Source organism: Plodia interpunctella, chromosome 1 (assembly GCF_027563975.2).
Source record: "Plodia interpunctella isolate USDA-ARS_2022_Savannah chromosome 1, ilPloInte3.2, whole genome shotgun sequence".
In the NCBI taxonomy this organism is placed as follows: domain Eukaryota; kingdom Metazoa; phylum Arthropoda; class Insecta; order Lepidoptera; family Pyralidae; genus Plodia; species Plodia interpunctella.
The window spans coordinates 9,331,998-9,354,729 of NC_071294.1; the positions used below are offsets into that span (position 1 = coordinate 9,331,998).

General features: G+C 35.1%; 6 protein-coding genes across 9 annotated transcripts in view; 3 read left to right on the forward strand and 3 right to left on the reverse strand.

Annotated features, from left to right (window-relative positions):
• Nucleotides 1-75: 75 nt before the first annotated feature.
• On the forward strand, nucleotides 76-6,661 carry drongo. Of its 2 annotated transcripts, XM_053743752.2 has the most exons (7): nucleotides 76-310; nucleotides 383-603; nucleotides 700-892; nucleotides 983-1,116; nucleotides 1,582-1,647; nucleotides 2,052-2,188; nucleotides 5,076-6,661. In XM_053743752.2, the coding sequence occupies exons 1-7, from the start codon at nucleotides 147-149 to the stop codon at nucleotides 5,124-5,126; spliced, it is 966 nt and encodes a 321-aa protein (XP_053599727.1). In that variant the 5' UTR covers nucleotides 76-146; the 3' UTR covers nucleotides 5,127-6,661. The 2 variants fall into 2 exon arrangements, with proteins under 2 accessions (XP_053599727.1, XP_053599718.1); XM_053743743.2 differs by having other exon boundaries at nucleotides 79-310; nucleotides 383-892.
• Nucleotides 6,662-6,747: 86 nt separating this feature from the next.
• Nucleotides 6,748-11,434, reverse strand: LOC128669148 (cell division cycle protein 23 homolog). The gene is made up of 7 exons (XM_053743707.2): nucleotides 10,849-11,434; nucleotides 10,064-10,412; nucleotides 9,744-9,923; nucleotides 9,367-9,531; nucleotides 8,688-8,934; nucleotides 7,542-7,728; nucleotides 6,748-7,043 (listed from the first exon to the last, which is right to left on the reverse strand). Exons 1-7 carry the CDS (start codon nucleotides 11,263-11,265, stop codon nucleotides 6,816-6,818), a joined length of 1,773 nt encoding a protein of 590 aa, XP_053599682.1. The 5' UTR covers nucleotides 11,266-11,434; the 3' UTR covers nucleotides 6,748-6,815.
• A 249-nt stretch (nucleotides 11,435-11,683) lies between these two features.
• Nucleotides 11,684-14,150, forward strand: LOC128669191 (uncharacterized protein). The gene is made up of 2 exons (XM_053743795.2): nucleotides 11,684-11,948; nucleotides 12,289-14,150. Exons 1-2 carry the CDS (start codon nucleotides 11,850-11,852, stop codon nucleotides 12,439-12,441), a joined length of 252 nt encoding a protein of 83 aa, XP_053599770.1. The 5' UTR covers nucleotides 11,684-11,849; the 3' UTR covers nucleotides 12,442-14,150.
• Nucleotides 14,151-14,846: 696 nt separating this feature from the next.
• Fam92 lies at nucleotides 14,847-18,730 on the reverse strand. 3 transcript variants are annotated; one of them, XM_053743775.2, is made up of 8 exons: nucleotides 18,431-18,730; nucleotides 17,955-18,114; nucleotides 17,184-17,330; nucleotides 16,625-16,849; nucleotides 16,390-16,428; nucleotides 15,937-16,056; nucleotides 15,356-15,460; nucleotides 14,847-15,007 (listed from the first exon to the last, which is right to left on the reverse strand). In XM_053743775.2, the coding sequence occupies exons 1-8, from the start codon at nucleotides 18,565-18,567 to the stop codon at nucleotides 14,954-14,956; spliced, it is 987 nt and encodes a 328-aa protein (XP_053599750.1). In that variant the 5' UTR covers nucleotides 18,568-18,730; the 3' UTR covers nucleotides 14,847-14,953. The 3 variants fall into 3 exon arrangements, with proteins under 3 accessions (XP_053599750.1, XP_053599742.1, XP_053599758.1); XM_053743767.2 differs by having other exon boundaries at nucleotides 17,181-17,330; nucleotides 18,431-18,726; XM_053743783.2 differs by lacking the exon at nucleotides 16,390-16,428 and having other exon boundaries at nucleotides 17,181-17,330; nucleotides 18,431-18,723.
• Nucleotides 18,731-18,905: 175 nt separating this feature from the next.
• The window catches only part of Rab3GAP1 (RAB3 GTPase activating protein subunit 1), a 33,601-nt gene continuing 29,774 nt past the window's right edge, over nucleotides 18,906-22,732 (forward strand). Inside the window, exons 1-2 of the mRNA XM_053743663.2 lie at nucleotides 18,906-20,234; nucleotides 20,499-20,683. Of these exons, the coding sequence (XP_053599638.1) occupies nucleotides 18,987-20,234; nucleotides 20,499-20,683 (1,433 nt within the window). The 5' untranslated portion in view covers nucleotides 18,906-18,986. The remainder of the gene's footprint in view (nucleotides 20,235-20,498; nucleotides 20,684-22,732) is intronic.
• Nucleotides 20,756-22,732, reverse strand: part of haf (hattifattener) — a 29,566-nt gene continuing 27,589 nt past the window's right edge. The window contains exons 4-5 of the mRNA XM_053743648.2: nucleotides 22,188-22,725; nucleotides 20,756-21,901 (exon numbers count right to left, since the gene is read on the reverse strand). Coding sequence (XP_053599623.1) covers nucleotides 21,639-21,901; nucleotides 22,188-22,725 — 801 coding nt within the window. The 3' untranslated portion in view covers nucleotides 20,756-21,638. The remainder of the gene's footprint in view (nucleotides 21,902-22,187; nucleotides 22,726-22,732) is intronic.

Consider the following 22,732-nt stretch of genomic DNA (forward strand, 5'->3'; position numbering starts at 1 on the left):
TATATCATTGTCTATGGATAAGTTACGTCAAATGTCAAGCAAGTGTCATTGCTACTCATTCATTCCATCCATTCATTCCTCATCCAATCAATCAAAAAATTTAGTAACCGACCAATCCAAGCACAGCTGCATACAAACATTCAAAAATGGCTGCAAATCGTCGAAAGCAGGATGATAAAAATTTAGAAATTTTACGTGAACTAATTTCTGTGAATGGTAATAAATATTGCTTGGATTGCAACCAAAGGGGTCCAACGTATGTTAACACGACGATCGGTTCCTTCGTGTGTTCAAAATGTTCGGGAATGTTGTAAGTAATACTACTACGTTATTTGTGATTCTCTAACAAACGGGAAATTAGTTAAGTACTATCTTTTTTCAGACGTGGGCTGACGCCGCCGCATCGAGTCAAGTCCATATCAATGGCTACGTTTACTCCAGAAGAGTTAGAATACATAAAAGCGAGGGGTAACGATTATTGCAGGCGCGTGTGGTTAGGCCTGTACGAGGGTGAAAGTGTGAACTTTACTGACGAACAAAGCGTGAAAGATTTTATGTCTGATAAATACGAGAAGAAACGATACTACTTGGATTCGCCATTGGGTAATTTAGTCGTAAATGGCAATTCATCAATGAAGAATAAAGCGAAAATAAAATTGAACAATGCAGCAAGCTCTACTCCACTGATATCAATTTCAGCGGCTTTGCCACAGACGTCGAAAGCTACAGTAAATAACAATACAATGAGTCAGGCGAAAGTGGTGAACAATACACATCCTGCTCTCAATGATTCAAGCCATAGAGTGGCTAGGCCAGTTAATAACTTCTCTCAGCCACTGCTAAACAATATAAGCATGCCTACATCAACATCCATCACAGCTTCAGTACCTGAGTGAGTTTCTTTATAATTTCTCCACTAAATTGTTACAAGGTTATTGTATATGAATCATTTTAAATTTGAATTTCTGCTTCTTTTTTTTAGTTTTCCTGTTGATTTCTCTACAGCAAACATTTATAACAGCAGTCAATACAACAACAACTCAAACAATTTTACAATGCAATCTGCCGCCTCTACCCCTATGTTCAATGCTTTTAATACTCCAACATCAACATCAAGTAAGTTTTATTTCTTTTTTCCTGTTAGGCAATTTTTTTTACAACTTTTTTTTTTAACCTGCCCAATTTGTTACTTATTATTTCTTTTTATTACCTTGATAGGCCTCAAACATAATGATTATACTATGTACATACTAATGTATATGTATATACTAAATGACATCCTAAAACAGATATGAGATTAACATAGGTTCATGCACTTATAAATATGCCCATCATTTAGGATAAAATAGAGAATCATGGTGCCAGCTACAGTAAAAGAAGAAGAAAGAAGCTACCAAATCAGCTGGTAGTGCAACACTGCATCCTGGAAATATGCACTGATTTAAAAAATATCTTATATATCTCTGATTCAAACTTAAAATATTATATGAGAAAGGCTGGTCCACTTATTACATATTCTTAAACTTTTAAATTAGATCTTTAGACACAAAATAACTATTAAATTCAATTTATTCACTATAGATGATCGCTATGCTGCCCTTGCAGATTTGGATATGGCATTACGACAACAAAATTTAAAAATTATGGGTGAGTAACCCTGTAATTCATAAAAAAAGTTAAAACATACTCTAAACTATGTTTTGTCAATTTCAAATATTATAAAGTGCAATAACTTATCATATTTTAGAGTTATTAGTTTAGAGTATGTTTTAACTTTTTTATGCATGACAGGATAATCAAATTTTTGCTAGATATGGAAAATGTTGTGAGGAAACTTGAGTTATTTTCATTTGCTATTATGACAAATAAATAAATATATCAACTTCATCAATGCAAGTGAAAATAGTAATTTATCAAATATAGTCTAGTCTAATACCACTTTGAATTTCTTTCCTTTCATTATTTAACAATTGATTCTTGAATAATAATTTAACTATACTTGAGTTATTAACCTGTATTTTTTGAAATTAATAATTTAAATTGTTTTTCAGAGGAAGGTGGCAATATAAGCAATAAGAATCCATTCCAAAGTTCAACTACCAATGACCTGTTTGCTAATAGTAAAAATCCCTTTAATGGAGGATGGAGTACTGTTTCAGCGCATTCAGTTCCAGTTAATCCATTTATGGTAAGAATATCTCAATTATACATGCAAATGCTATGCTACTATTCTACCTACCCAATACATTAAGTTGTCTTATGTATTTTTTAATTTAATGGTTTTCATCCAAGTTATCCATACTTCCATATAAAATTATAAATGCTAAAGTCTGTGTCTCGTCACACTGGCTAAACGACTGTGCCTATTTTGATTAACAAATGAATTTTGGAATAAATATAGTTAGTGACCTGTGGCCAAACTAAGGCTACCAAGGGTTGAGATAAAATGGCCACATGGCATTTCCAAGGCAAAGATTTTATTGACAGGAAATGTAGATAAATATTTCCTGTCTATCATGACAGTGTCCTTGTTAAGAAAAACAAGCCCAAACCTGTGTAGTTGAGTCATTGTGTTAAAAAACCTTATGATCATCACCAAATTGGTATCAAAGTTATTAAACATTAGTACAATGCAGAAAATATTTTATTCTCATCTTCTTGCTATCTTTCAAAATAACCTAAATTCTGTTTATTTTTCAAGTCTTATTATTTACTTGCTGCGCCCCGGGGCTTAGCTCAGGATAAAAAAGTACCATATGTGTTATTCCAGGTTATATTCTACTCATGTACCAAGTTTCAAAACAATCTGTCCAGTACCTTTTGCATATATGTATGTATGTTTTAACAAACATACATGTATTTTTATGATTATACAGCAAATTAAGTTAAATTACATTTTTTAGGAAATTATTTTCGTGGTAGCTACATACATATATTTCGTTACTTTAACTTTGCACTAATATTTGATTTATTTTCAACAATAAGTACTTTAATTACTGTTTACATTTTAGGACTCATACTCGTAAGAAAATATAGAGTGTAGTCTAGGTTTCAAATATTAGGGTCACTAGGTCAATTCATTGTTGCATAATTAGCAACATTAACAGGATGCAAAATGTGTAAATGTAAATGCAGATGTTTATAAATAACTGCTAATTGCAGAACATTGATATACTAACACAAAGTTTAATGTGATGGATGATTCATTATAAAATTATTATTTGAGCTACAATAAGGTATGCTAATTGATTCGATGTTTATATCCTGTATTAATTGACATCATATCAAGTGGCATGCTTTAAATACAGCAAACAATTTTTCAATATGTTAAGCTCTATTAATTATTAATTACAATAAATTAAATTTTTATATATCTCTCTCTTTACTTTTCATAAGTAATACAATTTAATACACCTGTTAACTCAGAGGGAAAAGAAGGTAACTAAGAAAATACAATTTATTGTCTTATTTATTTTTGATATTAAAATATAATTAAATTAGATGTTTCAATACATAATAGATAAATAGCTGTTGCCTGCAGCTCCGCGGTAGCCAACGTTTGACCTGAGGTTATTAGCTATATATGTTTTAAATTTAATCGAAATCTGTTTAGACTTTCACATAACATTAGTATGGAAATATGGATAAGTAGTACCTATAACTTTACAGTACCTCATTAAATTAAAAAAGAACTTGATGCAATGGCTAGTTATATTAATTTTAAGATTTAGACTCTATTTCGGCCTCGAATAACAATTTATTCATTGATCAATTACAAGTAATCCTAAATAATTCTTATTTGGCATGAGGTTAATCACTGGGTGGTATTGCGCATGCTATTCAAATATGGCTCCAAATCGCAGAGCGCGTGTGGATGAGACACGCACGCGCTCCCCGATCGTTTCAATTAGGAATCTTTACGTCGGCATACTCATTATCGGCGGACTCAGACAGATGTCGACGTGATTCATTGTACATTGCGTAGTTTGTATGTGAGCTTTCTATTACCGCAAAGAAATACCAGCAATCTACGTCGAACCGCAAAGTTCGGCGAACTGTTTTCCAATAGTGTATAGCCGGTATTAGAGATGCTATTTGGCATGATGTCAGCACCCACTAACCTTTTGCTCTCCTGCTCCAAATCTGTATTTATTCAGCGCTATTAGTTAGTTGAATGTAGTGTTCGCCTGCTAAAATTGTTATTATGAATACTTAATTGCAATTTGTTGCAATGCTATGTAAACACTTGGAATCATCATGATTCGGCATCACAATGATTGGCGTTGTAGAATTCAAGGGCAAAAAAGGACTATTTCATATGACTTAGGCTTTGATTTTTTTTATTATTATTTGATTATTTCAAGTCATCTAAAGATTCTGACATGACTTTTAAGACACCTACCGCCATCTGGTGACAAGTCGCATGCACAATCAACATCAAGTAGTATGCAGGTTTCCTCTCGATGTTTTCCTACACCAATCAAGTGGTGGCATGATAGAAAACTAATGGTAGTTTTCATGTATAGACCTGAAACAGGCGGGCGCCTGCCGCCTTACCGCTGGACCATCCCCGCTTCATAGGCTTTTTATTTATTTTTTTAGATATTACTAAAGATCAAAAATAACCCTTTAAGGCTTTTCTGTCGACAGAATCAAATTGCGTAGTTCTAAACGCGCTTCGCTTATAAGCGCGCGACATAAGATTATTTGATAACCTATAGATCTTCGGTCGTGTCTAGACAATTTTCAAGTAGATTAGTTCAATAACGAATGCTTATCACATGAGTATCAGACTGACACTATCATTAACACACTCAAACAAAATATTCATATTTTATACACAAATGAATGAAGCATATGCTTATCTTTTGCATAAGTATATATACAGGAAACGATAATATTATAGATTTTTATTTCCCAACTGTGTTTTCGCAACAGTTCATAGAACTGCATATCAGGTTTAATTTAAAACTGTATTTCTTGGATGGCCGTCGAAATGACGCATGATACGGTTTACCAAATTGATAAGACCATGTGTAATACCAATTGTAATCTTATGTGTAATCTGTTTCCAGCCATCGCCAAACAACACAGGGATTATAAACTCAAAGAATCCATTCCTCTGATAAGTACTTGAAGAAGTCAAGAGTCGAATCAGAACATGAGAACAAATGAATGCAACAAAAGCACAAACCAAGCTACAAAGTTAATGTTAAAAAGTAAAATTAACGATTAATTTATTAATGCCATAGATGGTAATTTCACGTTTAACTGTTTTCAGTGTTTATATCTGATTACAGAATGTGCTTATTATGGTTGTAAACTTAAGTGCCTCGATCTGCCTTAAATATTTACAAAGAAATTATTAAAAAAGAGAGCTGTCGATTTTTTAAATGGCTGCTTATAGTATTTTTTATCGATTTTAAGAGATTCAGATGAATGTATGTAGTAAACCTATGTAATGTATGGATGTAATGAATTACGCTGGTCCTAGCTTTTCTAAATTATTTTTATCAATTACTTTTATAATAAGATTTTGACAAAGCTGTATTATTTGATTCAAACGACCAGTTTGTGCCTTGAAGAATTAGATAGGTGAACCAATAATTGAAATTTAGGCTTGGTTGCTACGCCATATCGATTTTTCGAGTTCTATATTATCTGCACTTATTTCGTGTTGTCAATTGATAGGTACATGAATAGTTGCTATAATCAACAGTCATTAGGAGAAAGTAACTTACTATAAGTAAATTGGCGATTAGTGTACCTATGTACTGTAATTTTGCTGTAACCGTTAGAGAATGTTGGCAACTGTAGGCGCCGACTGAAATGTTTTTAGGTTGAGTATCAAACGTACCTGGTAACTTTGCTTAAGATTGTTTGACTGTTTAAGTCTCCAAATCTGCATCAAAGTGTTTCTTTACTTAAATATATCAACTGCCAAAAAAGCTTTGTCGCATAGCGCAATAACACGTTAACCACAAAGATTAATAGCTGAATGAAAATAAGTTAACAACTTACTCGCATAATAGAGACACACTATTGCTCTCTAAATCAATGCGACCTTTTCTATCTTCAGCACTCGCGTATATATTAATAAATTATTCTTACTATCCGGCCTCAGCGGCTCAAAATGAGTACTTCATATCATAATATTATTCACATACAGAATAGAGCCATCGTTATTGGAGCTTTGGCAGTTGATATTTAAGCTAAAATAAGATATCGTATCGTAAATGCTGTTGCTCTTTTATATTATCAAACACATTCTTTTTCAGTCTTCATTATTTAATTAAAAATAAGATATACATACGCGTTTATTCCTACTTTAATATAATGACATTTTATTTTCAGCATTGTTAGCTTTAATTCTTTAGATTTTGCTTTTTAATAATTTTTATATTTTACAAATTCGACAAGTGATTTGAAATTGAATGTTTTGTAATGAAGATGGCTCTCAAATGTACTTCATCTGTGATTGTAATCAGTAATTTTATTTTTACTCACAATGAGCTCACTTGAACAATTTTATTTTCTAATCGATGCACTTGCTATTTATTTAGTTCTTAATGTAATTGTTTTTTATACTATTTGAGCACTAAGATCTGTTAATTTGTATAAAAGTTGTAAAAAATTAATCACTATTAAATTTTTTATTAAATATTTGTGGTGTTTGTTACATATAAGTCTCGTTGCATATCCTGCAACATAGGTATACAACTCAAGCATTAGCAAGAAAACAAGATGTTGACACTTACTCAATATATTTAATTAAATTCAATAAATATTATTTACATTTTAGACTTAACTGGCCATTACATTTTAAATTTTCCATTTCTTCTTGCAAAGAGTGGTGTCAAGAAACTGTCCGGGGTATCGTCGGGGCTGGCTAGTGGAGTTTTGGACATCTCATGAGGTATTATCCCAGATAGATTCTTAGCAGATTCAGGATCTTCAGGAATGTTTGACTGCTGTGAGGACGATGATGTAGCCAGTCGCTTTTCTGATATTGTTTTTAGTATATTTTTGCCAGATTCTTTTGTCTAAAACAGAAAAGATTCTATTTTATAATTTTTCATCTCTTGAAAGTATAAATACAGGCTCACCTGTAAAACATCGGCCACAGTGCAAGGCTAATATAGAAAGCTGACATCATAAATAACTCCTTATGATAAAATTCAACAGCAGCCACGCTCTCACGTATTTTGGTAGAAGTATGACGCCATAGATGCTGCTATATCGGTGGCGTCTTATTGGTCTTCACGAATATGATTGGTCGAGTCGACACGCTAAGAAGTAGGTAGTGGAATGACCTTTACAAATTGAAAGCACGAACAGACGTTTGCCTTGGACCGTGACGGGTGGAAAAAGTAAGGGGGAGACCTTTGCCCAGCGGTGGGACACGTTATCAAAATTTTAAAAAAAGTTATTTTAGTAACAATTTGGTGTTGCCATTTGGCATATGTCATATTCTTTTAAATATTCGTTAGCAATGAAAAGTATTACATTTCATTTTTATACCACATCAACTTTGTACTCACAGTGTCGTTCTCCAAGCACTTGTAGGCGTAGTGCGCGGCGTGGTCGAGCAGCGAGAAGCGCAGGTAGTACTGCGCGAGGTAGCGCTGCGCGGCCGGCAGCTCCTTGCTGCCCGAGTTGGCGGGGTCCTGGCACGCGGCCGTGTATGCCGCCGCCGCGCTGTTCGGCATGTTCGACTTCTCGTATAGCCTACAATTTATATTACACCTATTGGAGCTATCTGTTTTACGCTCAATAGCTAGCAATATCCTACTAGTATTATAAATGAGAAAGTTTGTGAGGATGTGTGTGTGGACCGATTGTTATGAAATTTAATATACGGGTAGAATATAACCTGGAATGTAATTCCCACGGGAGCAAAGTCAAGGGAAAATAAAATATAATATAAAATATAAAGCAGCGAGTTGACACACTAATAGCTGACACTATGATTAAGTGTTTACTTATTCGTAGAGCTGACATTAAGAGGAACTAAAAATACAAGATGCGATTATGTTACATTAGATAAAGGATTCTATAAATTGTTAAAGTTATAGACAAAATGTAGCTACAATTCACGACAAGGATTTCGTTGGCCACCGATTTCTCTTTCGTAAATTGTGGTAACTGCATATAAAAAACTATAATACTTTCTAATGAAATAAGTCTTTAGTGTGGCATTATAATATTATGTGGTAGTTTTAGCTAATAAATAAAAATAATGATGGCGTTGGGCCCAGTCTTAGAAAAAAGACCGCGCACATGTGCAATTCGCATGCGTATGCGCAAACGTGAAAATTTTATATCGAAATGATTTTAACGTGAGATGAATGACAACAATGAGTGACCACCTAAGTCATTTCAATCAAAATATTAAATACATGGAAAATTCATGTGTGTGCCAGGTTAATCTTAGACACTGATAACAGCTTGTATCAAAAGATTACCTTAACATGTAGTGATGGACATTTACTTTATCTAACCATCACTCAGTGATGCCAAAAATATCAAATTTCAATAAAGTTGTTATTACTTTTGGGTTTATATTTTATATATATGTCACTGATTGATTGACGTCAATAAGTGATGTCATCATAAATTAAATGAAGAATTTTGAATCTTTGTTTTGTGTGGTGTATTGCAAAATAAATATTGAACACAATATTTACTTAGCCAATTTGAACAACGCCATCCCCTCTATATCGCCCGTGCTGTGTGCTTTATAATAACATTTCAGAGCGTTGGGAATCTTGTCCATCTTCTCATAAGCCTCTCCAAGGGAGACCAGCATTCTGGAATCGTCAGGCTTGAGTTGTGCCGCCCTCGAGTAGTAGTATATGCAGTAGCCATTTAGACCCAGTATTTCATATGCCTGGCCTAGACCATTCCAAGCCCTGTAATCGTTTCTATTCACATCTGTAAGAAAAAAGTAAATATTGCAGTAAATACACTATGTGGACTAATCAGAATTGTATCCTACTAGCTACTAAAATTTAATCAAAAGCCATTTATTTATTTACCCTGGCTTCATTCAGGTTTTACCATAAAAATATAGCCTATATTACTCCTGAACATTTTGTCTATCTCTGTTCTTAATTTAATTATCTTGGTCCAGTAAATTTGAGTTTATTGATTACAAACAAAAATACAAATATTTTTTTTCTTTATTTATATAATTTATTTGACCTTTGTATGGGTGTGAGTGTGTGTGTATGTATGTATTTACTCAATCTCGCAAAATCTACTGAGTGGATTTCAATGAAATTTGGTACACAGGCGCACAATCATACATAGGCGCAGCTAATTTCTCATAAAAAAACTTGTAAAAATAGTACTACTAATAATTACCTATAGCGTGTCTATAACACTGTATGGCAGCATTAGAATTCTGTAGCTCTATGAATTCATGCCCCATGAGGATCCACGCAGATAGATATTGTGGATCCAATGACAGGGCTCTTTGGAAGTAGATCACTGCTTTCTGGTGCTCACTTCTTAAACTGTAGTAGTTACCTAAAAGTAAATGAAATAACATATTGTAAATGAACATGTATATAATAATCGAATAAAAAATGTTGGATAGTTTTTTTTGGAAAGATACTTTTTAAAAGATTTTTTTGTAATCAAAAAGTACTTTAAATTGAGATTGGCATAAAGCTCATTATCATTGCCAGCAGTTTAAGTTTTTATTCACAAAGCAATGTGAGGACCAGAGATCTTAATACCTATAACACAGCAAGTCTCAACTCTGTATTTATCAATAGCTACTGCCTTTTGAGCCAGATCTGCAAGCTCCATCCTCTTCTCTTTTAGGTACAGGAGATGGGAGTAGACATCCCAGTTGTCTAACCTATATGGGTCAATTTGATACATTTCTCGAAACAGGGCCAGTGAGGAATCCACATCTGAAAATAAATTGTGTCATAAAATCCAGGTTCAGTAAAATCTAATTAAAATTGCAACAAATGAAAGTTGAATACTTCCATGTTTAACTTAACCAATCTTGTTTTAAAAGTGAGCATTAACTTGTATAAAATCTATTTACCCCTCCTATCATGATGTGCAATAGCCATCTGTGCAGTAATATATGTGCTTTTCTCAAAACCTGCAGCAGCCAGCATCGTGTAGGCCTCCAAGGCCTGGTCAGACAGCTTCAATTCAATAAATGCATGTGCAGCAAAAAAGTATGTCATCCAGTGCTTTGGTAGTTGGAGAGAGTCTAACGCCTCATATTCGTTAGCAAGGCCAGCAAGTTCAACCCAAGCAGCCCATAACGTTGGAGCTGCTGCTAACGCTGCTTGCAGGACACTCACAGCTTGGCTGCGGAGGTCTAGCTTCTTGAGCACCACCCCTTCTAAGTAAAGAAGGTAGCCATCAAGTTTGCTACGGTTTGCCTGAAAATAAAGTTTTCCTGTAGTTAAAATATTTTTTTAGATTGATCTTAGGATAAGTGAATAACAAAGCAATTTTTTATAGTTGTGTGCTAACCCCATTTAAAGATTGGGCAAAATGAATACCATAGTTTTTGTTACAGTGTAATAAAAAAATGTATTCCTTTTGCAGTAATCATCATCTGTTTCTCAACTGGGCATTTTCCTATCATCTGAAATACACTAAATAAATATAAATTTAGTCTGTTTATTTATACTGTGAATCTTAGAGAATTGAAAAACCTTGGCGAACATAATTTTAATTATTTTATGTATTTTTTTATTTATTAATTTATGAATGAGGATGTCAGTTAGCCGTGGCAGATTGGTGATGACTGTGGTCCTCCCATTCTGGAACTATTACACTCATCTATTTGGTTACGAAAAGAAATGAATCTACCTTGAAATAAGGTAGAAGATCCAGTAATACTTGAGTAGACTCTGAATTCTCAGTGACCGAATCCCAAGTACCAACTAATCGTTTCTTCTCACTGGACATGTACTGAGAGTATTTTTGAATAAATACGCATTTTGGACTAGTACAGTTTTCCAAGAAGTGAGCAGCTCTGTCATATTCTTCACAATCAAAGAAACTCTTTGCCAATGTATATGCATCTCTTTCTTCAGCTGCTATACCGTCGTCATATACCACTGATTCTTCAGGAACTTTGTGTTCTCTTAAAGCATAATTTAGTTCCGCAAGCCATTTAGTAGTTTGTATAAGACCTCTGTCCTTACACTCTCGTAATCCTTGTTGAACATCTTTTTTAACTTGTACTAAATCTATTTGTATATCACCTTTCGCGTTCATAATCATTTTGTAAAAATTTTAAATTGATACACACTCCTTAAATTGAAATGTTATATTTTACTTTACTTTACTTTAATACAAAACACAAGAAATAATTATTTGTTTGTATTTATTTCGACGAATTTGTTTGATACCATTTGGGAAAATTTGAAATGAGGAAATTGTCATTGTCACTTACACTTACAGTCAATGTCACAGTTTCATTAATTCTTTTTTGGTGTTGCCAGAGCTGTTAGAGCTACTGTTACTTTTCGGAAAAGTTCCGGTAAGTGGGTCCAGTTAAGTAGGTACTTTTACCGGTACCAAGTAGTAAATCACTACCGGAAGTTTTCTAAATTTATGGTTTCAAGTATCAAGTGTCAATGTCATTGGATGTTTTTCTTCATCTAGTGTACCTAGATAGGTAGGCATCCCAGTCAAACCCAGTTGTCATTGTTGTCATTCGTTCTCACTCAAGACAAGTAGCATAGCGTAGCGAGCGACCAAATAACGCGATTGGTTTTATAATTTCGTTTTATAGCGTTGATCGGTAGTCCAAGCAGTAATATTTACCAGAAGTGGTCGGGAAGGCTGTAATAGTAATTTAAGCAATGGCAGAACCAAAAACAGAAACTCCAACAAATGAAGTTGAAGGAACCTACTCAACCCCAGCCAATGATCCTAAAAACATGCAGGAAGTAACACAATACGTAAGTTTTGTTATTTATTTACCTATATACCTAAATAAAATTTATTTATGTTTGAAATATATGATTGAGGAATTTTACACAATATTAATTAGAAATTGTCAATATTTTCAAAAATATAATAAAAGCATAGTATACATTAGTAATACCTACATTGCATACTATGACAACATATAACGAAATATAATTTTTGAACAATGTGTTCCAAGAGCACTATTAGAATACTCCTGTAAAGTAAGTGCATAATATTTTCTGTTTACATAACATTTTTTTGTAATTTTTGAGATTTATTTTCTAGTTATATTTAGAATATCGTTTATTGACTTTTAAACACTTTTTCCAGGTCCAGTCTCTTTTGCAAAACATGCAAGATAAGTTCCAAAGTATGTCAGATCAGATAATCAACAGAATAGATGAAATGGGCTCACGGGTTGATGAACTTGAGAAAAATATCACAGATCTTATGACACAGGCTGGTGTTGAAAATGAAAAGTAGAATATTATCACATTATTTTATCCAAAGAAAATTTGCCACATTCATAGGAATTTAAGGGCTGTACACATTTGTAAACTTTTATAAGCAATTTTGTATTAGACAGTGAAAACAAGCTAGCAAGCAGGAGGTTCGTTTTGAAATGTGCCTTTAATATTTTAATGTTTTCATTTATTAATTGTAATTCTGTTTTATTGTAATGAGCTAGAACATTATTCATACATAAATTGTTAAGCTTTAAATCACTAGAAGGAAGAAATAACCAATTTTTGATAATATTAGCTAACACAGTAAACAATCTGAGTCTGGTACATGTGCTCTCAAAGGCTATTTGTGAGGCATATGATACTTCCAACTTCCATATTCCATTTTTATTTAAACTGAATAAGAAAACAGAATATTCACACTAACATTGGTACATATTCAAGCCTGGAGATGCTTTTCTGGTTTGGAAAATTACACTAGTTAGATAAATTCAGTAAGAAAAGTCAACATTTTGGTTTTTGAAAATTTTATTGTATTTTTGTTTCCATTTAAAAACACAAAAAGTATATACACAAAATGCCACCACAGAGGCAAATTATAATACATATATGATATTTTTGAAAGTAATCAGAATTATGATGAAAAAATCTGCAATCAGATAGGAATTGAATCTTTATTCATTAATATTTTCAAAAAGTATAACAAAACCATCTATTGTTACAAAATTGGACAAATTTTATTAAAATAATGTAAGTTCTTTAATGAGGGACAGGGCTCCATAGAGCAGTATTCTGTTTTCTTGTTCCCATTATTTGTCAAGTCAATCTGTCTAATTTTTGAGTTTGATTTGAGAAAACACCTTTGTTATTGTTTATATATGTAGTTTTGATTTAGTTTACCTACTGTTTAATGAATCATAGTAAAAATTCGAACTGTATATTTTTATGGTACTAATTTAAAGAAATTCTTACATTCATAGCACCTGATGTATTACATTACATTAAGTCCACAAAGTAGAGTTGTCACTATATAGACTTGTACTTGATTGACTAATGCATTGAGGTGGGCAAGGAAATAGCACAGAAACAGAAAATGTTTCAGAACTCATTCTCTCTTTTGAATAATAAGCATTGTAAGAAAGACTTTCATATACCTATATGCTGATAATTTATTTTTAGTATTTGCTAGGTTAGTGAACTGACTTAAAATTCAAATAGCTACTCTGATGTACTTATTTTAAGTACCTATCAGGGTGAAGCTGGTCACATTGCCATTGTTAAAATGCATCAATGCATTAGTACTTAAGGCTTTATTGATAGATGCCGAGAACTCAACATATTTAAAAGTAATTTTCAGCATATTAATATGCATCTCTCATTCTGTCATTGTAATGTCAAGTCATGATAGTTTCTCAATGGTTTTTCAATAGTAGTTTTTATTTCTATGTAAATAAGCACATGTTATTGAATTTCATGGACATATTGTGACTTAACATTACTGAAAAAATATTAATATGTTCGAGAATTGAGTGAATGTTCACATGCTGAACATTACATTTGAATATGTGGGTATCAGCAAGGTAAAATTGTTTGTCATATAGCTGCCAAAAACTTTTAGCACCAAGCAAAAACTTTGTACATAGGTTAGGAAAACTGATTGGAAGAGGTGGACAATGGTTCGTAATTATTGACTTTATTTTGTGAATAAAGGATGTCCTTTAGATTAAACAATGTTTTGTTTGTTCGAGGTTGCCGGTACCATACGGTACCCGGTGTTCTATTGATTTTACTCGTGCCTGGCACTATTTGGTACAATCAGCAGGGGCACAAAGAATTTATGCATTATAATGGTACTTATATATCTATGTACCTATATGTTTTTACGAGTCCTAACATGTAAACTATCTTCACAGTACTTATTGTTGAATTGTGTTGAAATTAAATATTAAAGCTGTACAATAAGCTTTATAGTGCCAATTTAAGAGTCAAGTTTCCTTGGGGAACCCAAGGAAACCGTTGTAGTTAGGAATTCAAACGTTACGGAATTAGTTCTCATATTATAACGAAATTAGAAGGAAAACTAACAAATTGGCTTTATAATTTTACGAGTACTTAATAGTCAATCAACTGGTATTCTACTACTATAAAAATTCAACTAGTGGCATGGTACGAAACTCAAACTGTCGGCCATTGAATCCGACTTGCACTTGTTTGTTGTAATAAACCACGGAACACTTCACTGTGCGTGGCACGACACGCACTTTGTCGGTTATTTTTGAAGCGAACAGGAGAAACTAGTTAGATGTTAAGTGCTACTTCGATATTGATAAGTAAGAAAGAGGGATGTCCTGTCGGTGGACTGACTTCCATCAAAGCGACGTTAGTGGCCGCTAAAGGGTTACATTATGTAAATCAAACAAAACGTTTCCAGTTATAAAGTTTATTAGACTACTATTGTACCTACTTCTAAAAATGTACATTTTGTACGAACGCCTAAAAGTCTAGTACTCAATGAAAAACTAATTAAGTACTCAACGCGATTCGCTGTCTTCTGTAGTATCCTCTTCGTCAGAATCGCCGGATTCCTGGAAATAAAAAAATAAACCTTTGAATGTATAAACCTCATCATATTAACTTTTATTTCTATTTGTACATCAAACAAGGTCGATGATTCCAAAGACGGGCGAAAATATTTTATTTTGTAGTTACAAAAATCCAGAACTACTAGTACCCACCCGGTCCCCTGTTGGGTACAGGGAAAGAGAAACAGTTTCAGCGGCCGAAAGGAGTATCAAATCAGTCAAAAATTAATTGTATACATTTATTTAGAACTAGCTGCTCCTTGGGGCTTCGCTCCCGTGGGAATTTCGGGATAAAAAGTACCCCATGTGTTATTACAGGTTATAAAATTAGTTGGCATATTAGTAAGATACCGTTGTCTCCTCCTCGTCTTTCGAAGACGAATGATTCATCAGCGCAGCCATAGAGTTCGACCTCACCATCGCCCCCCTCTCTGGCGATTTCATCTTCCGCGAACTCTGTCAAAGACACAGTAGGTATTTCAATTCAATGTGTATTTGTATCATTCTATTAACATAATATAGGTAAATAATAAAGTTTGTATGTGTATGTTGGTTATTCAATCACACAGAATCTTTCCCGACGGATCTAGATCGAAATTTGGTTTCAATGGCGAAAATCCCGGTTCAGCTAAAATATTGTCGTCATTTTATTGTTGTGTTGTCGTTGTTGTTGTTGAGTTGGCTCAGCATGTAAGAAGCCCGAACTGTTGCCCGCAGCCCACGGTAAAAAGCTGCCTAATGTTCACTTTTGACGAGAAGGATAAACATACTTTTACTATCTACTACTTCGATTAAAAAGTATTATACATTCTTTATTTCACTACAAAACAAATCTAATATGGAATAGTACTTATCTACTTGATATGACTAATTGATATGGACAGATAAAAAATAGTACCTATGGGCTTAAGATTACTCTAGCACTTTATTACCATTTCTTCTTCATCTTTACTCGGCGACTGCAGATTCATGAGGGACGCTAATGAGGAAGACCTTGCTGATATCCCCGTGCTCACTTGTTTTTCAGGAGACCGCAGTTTTCTTCTGAAGTTCTGTTCATAACATTAAACGAATGTAAAGTTTTTGTTCATTGCTTTCAAACCATATACTTACTAATATCTACCATGTAAAGTTATTTAGTTATATACCTAGGAAGGATTATAGAATGAAGATAGATGAACTAGATATAATAGAAACATAACTAAGTAGGTATTTGTGCTCATTTAGTGCAAAGGCGGACTTATCGCCAAAGCAATGTCTTCTAGTCAACGTTAGGGTGGAAAAGAAAGAAGTAAACCTTATGCGTATAGAGCTAGAAGTATAAGTAACTACCTACCTACTTAGATTATCTGTAAGTAATTCATTTTGTATTGATAGATAATTACCGTTTGCTCCTCTCCTTCCGACAGACCTGTGCTTAAACGCTTAATAAAAACAAGCAAGTTTAGTAATTGATTACCAATGAGGTAACTTAAAATAGGTATTTCTTATTAAAAAATGCACTATTTAGAGACAGGTAAGTTAGGTAGGTATTAAATATAGTGGAAATGGTTAGAGGATGACTATATACCATGATAAATCTGTAATATCGTAACCCAGGTTCATATTTCAGACACCAACCTCAAGGTCTGCCTTGTCATTGATATCTTTGATTTGCTGATGCGCCACACAGAGCAGCTCCAGGGCCCTCGAGTGGAAGGTCAGTTCCACCATCACGAAGTCTGTCAGCAAAGTTTTCAGCTGCTGTAGTTTGCGTCGTTCGAAAAACTCCGTCTGTTCGCTTAGGCTTTTTGCCGTACGCGACATCTCAGCTGACGCCTTCAGCAGTTCTGACTCCGCGTATGTCTGAATTGGACAAGTGCGTAAGTAGTTAAGAAAAATGTATTCTGAACAGAAGAAATCATTTTATGATTTTAAAAATAATTGGGGCTTCTCCAGCTACAATTTGTGTGACTGTCGCGCTGTTCAGTCAAAGATCCCAACTGTTTAACTGCTCTCTACTTGCAGGACTATGGAGCATCCCAATGATGCAAATGACAAAGGGCCACATTCTGGTCTCACATAATATATAGCAGCTTATAAGCTTTAAGCCATTGCCTAGCAAATGACAAAGAAGAATAACTTTATCCACATATAGGTACCAACCTAAAAGAGTGATTAAGCAAATAAATCATACAACTTGTTGCCTGTTGAAGGGCTGCCTTTCCCGCGCCTTGTCTAGCACCTTCTTCCTGGCCAGCTCCTTCTCCCTCACGTTCATCGTGTGTTTCAACTCCTCCCTCGCGTGTTTACATATTGTCTCATATTGACACAGCTCCCCAATCACCTGTGGTGTAATATATTATATTTATTTATTTATTAGATAAAAGAAAAGACACCCCACATCGTATCATGTGGGAGTATAAAATAATATTATTTGATAGACTTAGGAAGCCTTTTAAACCTTTGGTCCCAGTTGTATTTACAGTCGTTTAAACACGCTTGTCTGCACTGGGCCAGCGTGGTGGGTCATGGCCTATACTCCTTATCCATCCATAAGGAAGGCCAGGCCCCAGCAGTGGGGACATTTAAATGACTGATGATTTATGATGAGACTTCAAAAGCTTGTGAAAAGGTTTTCTAAATAAATAACATTGGCATTATTAGCGTATCTAGGTAGAAAAGATCAATAGTTTTATACAGAGGTATATTATATATAGATTAATTTTTTCTAGCCGTCTGTCCCGGTTTTGCTAAAACCATAACAAAATTAGACACCTAAACCTTTATCAATAATCAATCACACTCGATCAACAAGTAATCGGTTTTCACCAATACCTAAATGGTGAAAAACCGTGCGAAAATCCGTCCGGTAGTTTTTATGTTTATCGCGTTCACCATGCGTTCACACAGGCAGTCGCGAAATGAAGACTTATTTTCATATGGAATATGCTCTTCATAAGAACTTTACCTTCGCTTCTAATCGTTGAACTTCGCAATTTCGGTACTCCTCTATGGCAGTTAAGGTAAGAGAAAGGTTTTCAAGGCCAGTACTTAAAGATTTGTTAACAATTTCATTGTTGGCATAATCTTTCAGCACCTTACTAAGTTCATCGCCCATATCGCGCAGCCTGTAGAAATAATGTTGAATATAAGCTAGGTACTTCTAGGACTTTATACTACTAGATGGTTCTGTGGTGGACTCTGTACTCTGTACTATCAGGTAGGACTAGGTACTCAATCGTGTTTCAATGATTTTCAACAGTAGTTCTTACAGCGTGTTAATAAGATCTATTATGGAAAATCTACATACTGAAACATGATTTTGATGAAAGTTTGCGGAGGGGATTACTTGAGGGCTTATATTATATTAATCATCCTAGATATTCGTAGGAAGTAGAGGTATTAAAAGAGAGAGGTAAGGGGTAGGGGTTATTGTGCACACACCGCGCAGTTTTTCGTGTATAGTCTCCGAAAGCAACACATAATTCTCCAAAGTGTTTCTCCACGTTTGCAATACGATCTTGTATAAACTTTGCTTGCTGTTCATAACTTAATGAATGAGAATTGTCGCCTCGAAACATTTTCAAAATAAATTTTAAGCAGAAACTTTTCAGTGTTGTTTGTTTACCATTTTCTGTTGCTATGGAAACAAATTAAATGGACCAAAGAAAACCAAATAACGTTTACATTTGCGCTAAATGTTACTCGTGCATTTTACATAATCATAACTGGTTCAACATTGGACATGTTCCAGCATTTGTTAGTCTATTAGTAGTTAGTTATCTTTTCCTATAGACAATTTCAGCAATACAACACTTATAACATAGAAAGTTATCAATTTATTCAATGGCAAAATTATATAATGGCTACATTTTTACATTATGTCACTGTCATTTTATTTTTACTCGTCAAAGTCAATTTTACGTCAAGTCGTCAATAGGTACTGCAAGAACAGCTGTTTACATTTTCCTAGAAAATAATAAATTACAAAACAAAAGAAATGAATGAAGAAATAGATGAATATGATATCTATCATCAAGATTTTACTACAGTTTCCGAGTGGGAAGTGTTTATTGCCCGAATAGAGGAAATACTAAACGAATGGAAAGTATCTAAAGCCAAAATTGCAAGACCTTCAGCAGAACAGACAAAGAAGTGGGTGTGTAAAGCCGAAGAGTTCAGTTTTCAAGGCCTCAACTTTGTGCTCTCTTATCATAGTTTAGATCCTATCAATAAAAATAATGGAGATAAGTCAGATGATAAGGTATTAAGAGAGGATATACAAAGTGGGCTATGGGCATCCACATCTCAATTCATGGATGACAGTGATGGTAGCCCATTCCCTGTGTCTAACTGGTTCGGATTAAAAAGATACATCATGCTGTGTCCAAGTTCTCCTATGGTGGATGGTAGTCTTATTAAAGTAGTTATGAGCTCTGTAAATGTTGCATTTGCCAATGTTGATTGTGGAGCGCCATTTTTTGTAAAAATTAGAGAGCACTGGCAGCAGAGCTATTTAGGTTTCTATGAAGATAATGAATACAAAACTAGTTTTGATGTAATCCATTTGAAACGGATATCAAATCAATGTTCTCATCTTAGTGGTCTTATAAGTTTATTTAAATCAAAGATTGCTTCTCCCGTGGCATTGGATACTGTATTAGTGTCTGCTAAATATTCATATGAATTAAAAGACTGTGATGCATTTGCTTGGAAAAGGACCAATCATGTTAATGAGTTCTTGTCAATTGATGGGTTTGATGTTAAAAAGTTGACAGAGTTACCATTTGGTTCTGATAAGAATCCCATACATAGTGTCTTATTGAATGCCATATGGCCAAGGTTTCGTGAATCTACCATAGTTGATTCATCAACATATTCCGATATTGATCCAATAATGGCTCCAACTTGGACTATTACACTAAAAATGAGGGATAAAATTATTTGTCAATTATCTGAGACTGTGAACAAAATGATGGATTTGCTTGATAACAATAATCTATTAATGGACACTTTGGGACTGAGTAGAAGTTTGGGCTTAGTGAATCCGCTACATAAAATCACAGAAGCTCCCATAACAATATCAAAGCTTGTGAAGGCAGCCATGGGGCAGGGGTCCAACGTGTCAGAGTTTAAAGGTCCGATATCTGATGACCTGTTGATGCCACTTTTGTATTATGTATTTCCGGATGCAGTTGATGATAATAGTTTCAATTATCCTAAAAACTTTGAGGTTGAATTCAAGCAGGTGAGGATAATTTTGTAATCCTATTTATCTATTTTTTTTTAATTAAGAGATATTTTCAAAGAACTGTGGCATGTTATAAACTTAAACCAAATGTTAAGGCCATTTTCCTGTATGGATCAAAGTGTTCTTGTTCCTAGTTGGTCGAATAAAAGATTATTATTATTAAAACAGTTCAATCATTGCCAAAAATATTTTTCAATTATCACAAGTACTTGTGACTATAAAAATTATCAATTAATAACAACATCTATTTTTGTGTTTCAGGCGGATGGAGAACCAAAACTTTGTGGCTATGTCAAAACAAGTCCAGAAGGCGGTTTGGTGTGGAGGCTGTCAGTAACTGCTGCTATGCTGCATGATGCTGGGGGGTTGCCATACTTGGCACACCTCTGGTATGAGTTCACTCAGGAGCTGCAGTATAGATGGGAGCATCGGATTATTGTGCCAGGGTAAGTGAGATTGTCATATATCCTGGAAGCAAGAGTACTATTGAGACTCTCACTTCCAAGTAAAAAACAGTATAATAAAATTACATTTTTAATTACCTTTACATAATATTTTTAATAATTAATAGTTTTTATACAAATAATAAACACTTTTAAAAATATAACTGCATACTTATGTACATAATTGGAATGGTTACTTTAGAAAATAGCACCATTCGGATTACTCCTCATTGCATTTGGTAATTTTCACATTAATATCTACCTTATCTAATATGTACAGTCTCTTAAATATTCACCTATTGAACAATAATTAATATCGCATATAGCTATCTACTTTGACAAAGAAACTGTGTTATTTTCCATACATATTTATATCAGTTTTATCATATTTTGTAGAAAGGAAATTAGATCCAATTTGCAAACGTATTTGAGAATCGTGACTAGCTTTGTCCAAACATTATCATGAAATTATACGTATTTTATCTCTCTAACTGGATTCCCGAAATTATAAGGCGGGGTCTTCCAAGGAAGGTATTTAACGTCTGAAGTGTTTGCCACAGATTCGTTGATACAATACGCGATCTATTGCGAGTAAAATTCTATTTCTTAACATAGTTTTGCCAGTAGAATAAGATTTTCAAAAGTGTTGAATGTAACCTTTAATTAGACTAATTTACAATAATCTTGAGCAGTCTTCGTAAGTACATACTTCATTCCGGCAGTTAGCGGTAACGAAAAACTTATCTAAGGGTTGACCTGTTCACTATCTTTCCTGTTGTCGTGAGCACCTGCGTCGCGACCGTTGAAGTTGGCGGCTGTGGCGGTGGTAGTGGTGGTGCCAGTGGCTCCTCGGGCGGGTTTTATGTGCACACGACGTGATATAGCTCGTGCTGGCTGTCCGCGATGGCGAGCAATGCGCGTGCGACGTCTCGTCTCCCCGCTCCGTGCTTCCTGCACGCTATAAAGGCACCAGCCCTCCCCGTGTCGTGGGGTTTCGAGCCATGTAAATGTCCATGTCGTGATCAGTCCAGTTGTCCGAAGTGTCACAGTAACCCATCCCGATGGAGCCAACGCTGTAGCGGCTGGCGGGGCGCGAGCGCGATCGTGGTCGTCTCCGCGAGCCTGAGGTCCCGCCCGTCGCGCCGCCGGCCGCGCCGCTCAGCGACAGTCGCGATGCTCGCTCAGAAGCAGCTCCTAGCGACTGGCGCGATTGTCGAAGATCTGGAACAAAAATAAAATTAATTGATTTTATCTGTCAAGTGTAAATACAAGTTAATGTACACGAACTTATAACATATAATGTAGTATCTGTACATAGGTGCTGCTTATTTCTAAAAAATCAAATGCCAATCATTTTCCAGCAGAGGAAGGAAAAACGAAAGGGAGGAAATTATACACGAAAAGTAATAAATCCCACATAACATACATACTGTTATTGACATGTAATTTAAATAGTTTGAAAAGCAGAATTCGAGCTAAATGCAAGCAATTTGTTACTTTAACTCACCAGTTCTTGATCCTAATAGGCTGCCTGGGTATCCAGGGGCTCCATATCGGCCAGACTGGGAGTAGCTGTGCTGTGACTGGCCGTCTGCGAGTGAGCGGGTACGCCCCGGGCGGCCGGGCAGCGGGTCGGGGTGGGCTGGCTCAGTGTATGTGCGTGCGCGCGGAATAGACCTTGCGCTGTAAGCCGACACTTGATCCCACTCACGCTGTTTCCCAAAAGCACCGAGCGTTGCTAATGAGGATAGCGGGCCATTAGGGCTCGGCGTGCCCGTGAGGCCGCCGCAGCAAGGGTTGGGCAGCTTTTCTGTTTGAGTGTGCAGACGATGCACGGTCCGAGATCGGCGACGCGAGGCGGCCGCGAAGATCAGCACGGCGACGACTATGGTGCCGCAGATGGCGGCGCTGGCGGCGATCGTGATCTTGTCCATGTTGGAGGCGGCCGCCGAAACGGTGCGCACTTCTCTACATTGCGAGTACGGTACTGTCTCTGGACTGACGTTAACCTCCTCTAGGGAGATCACGCAGACCACTATGCATTCCTGAAAA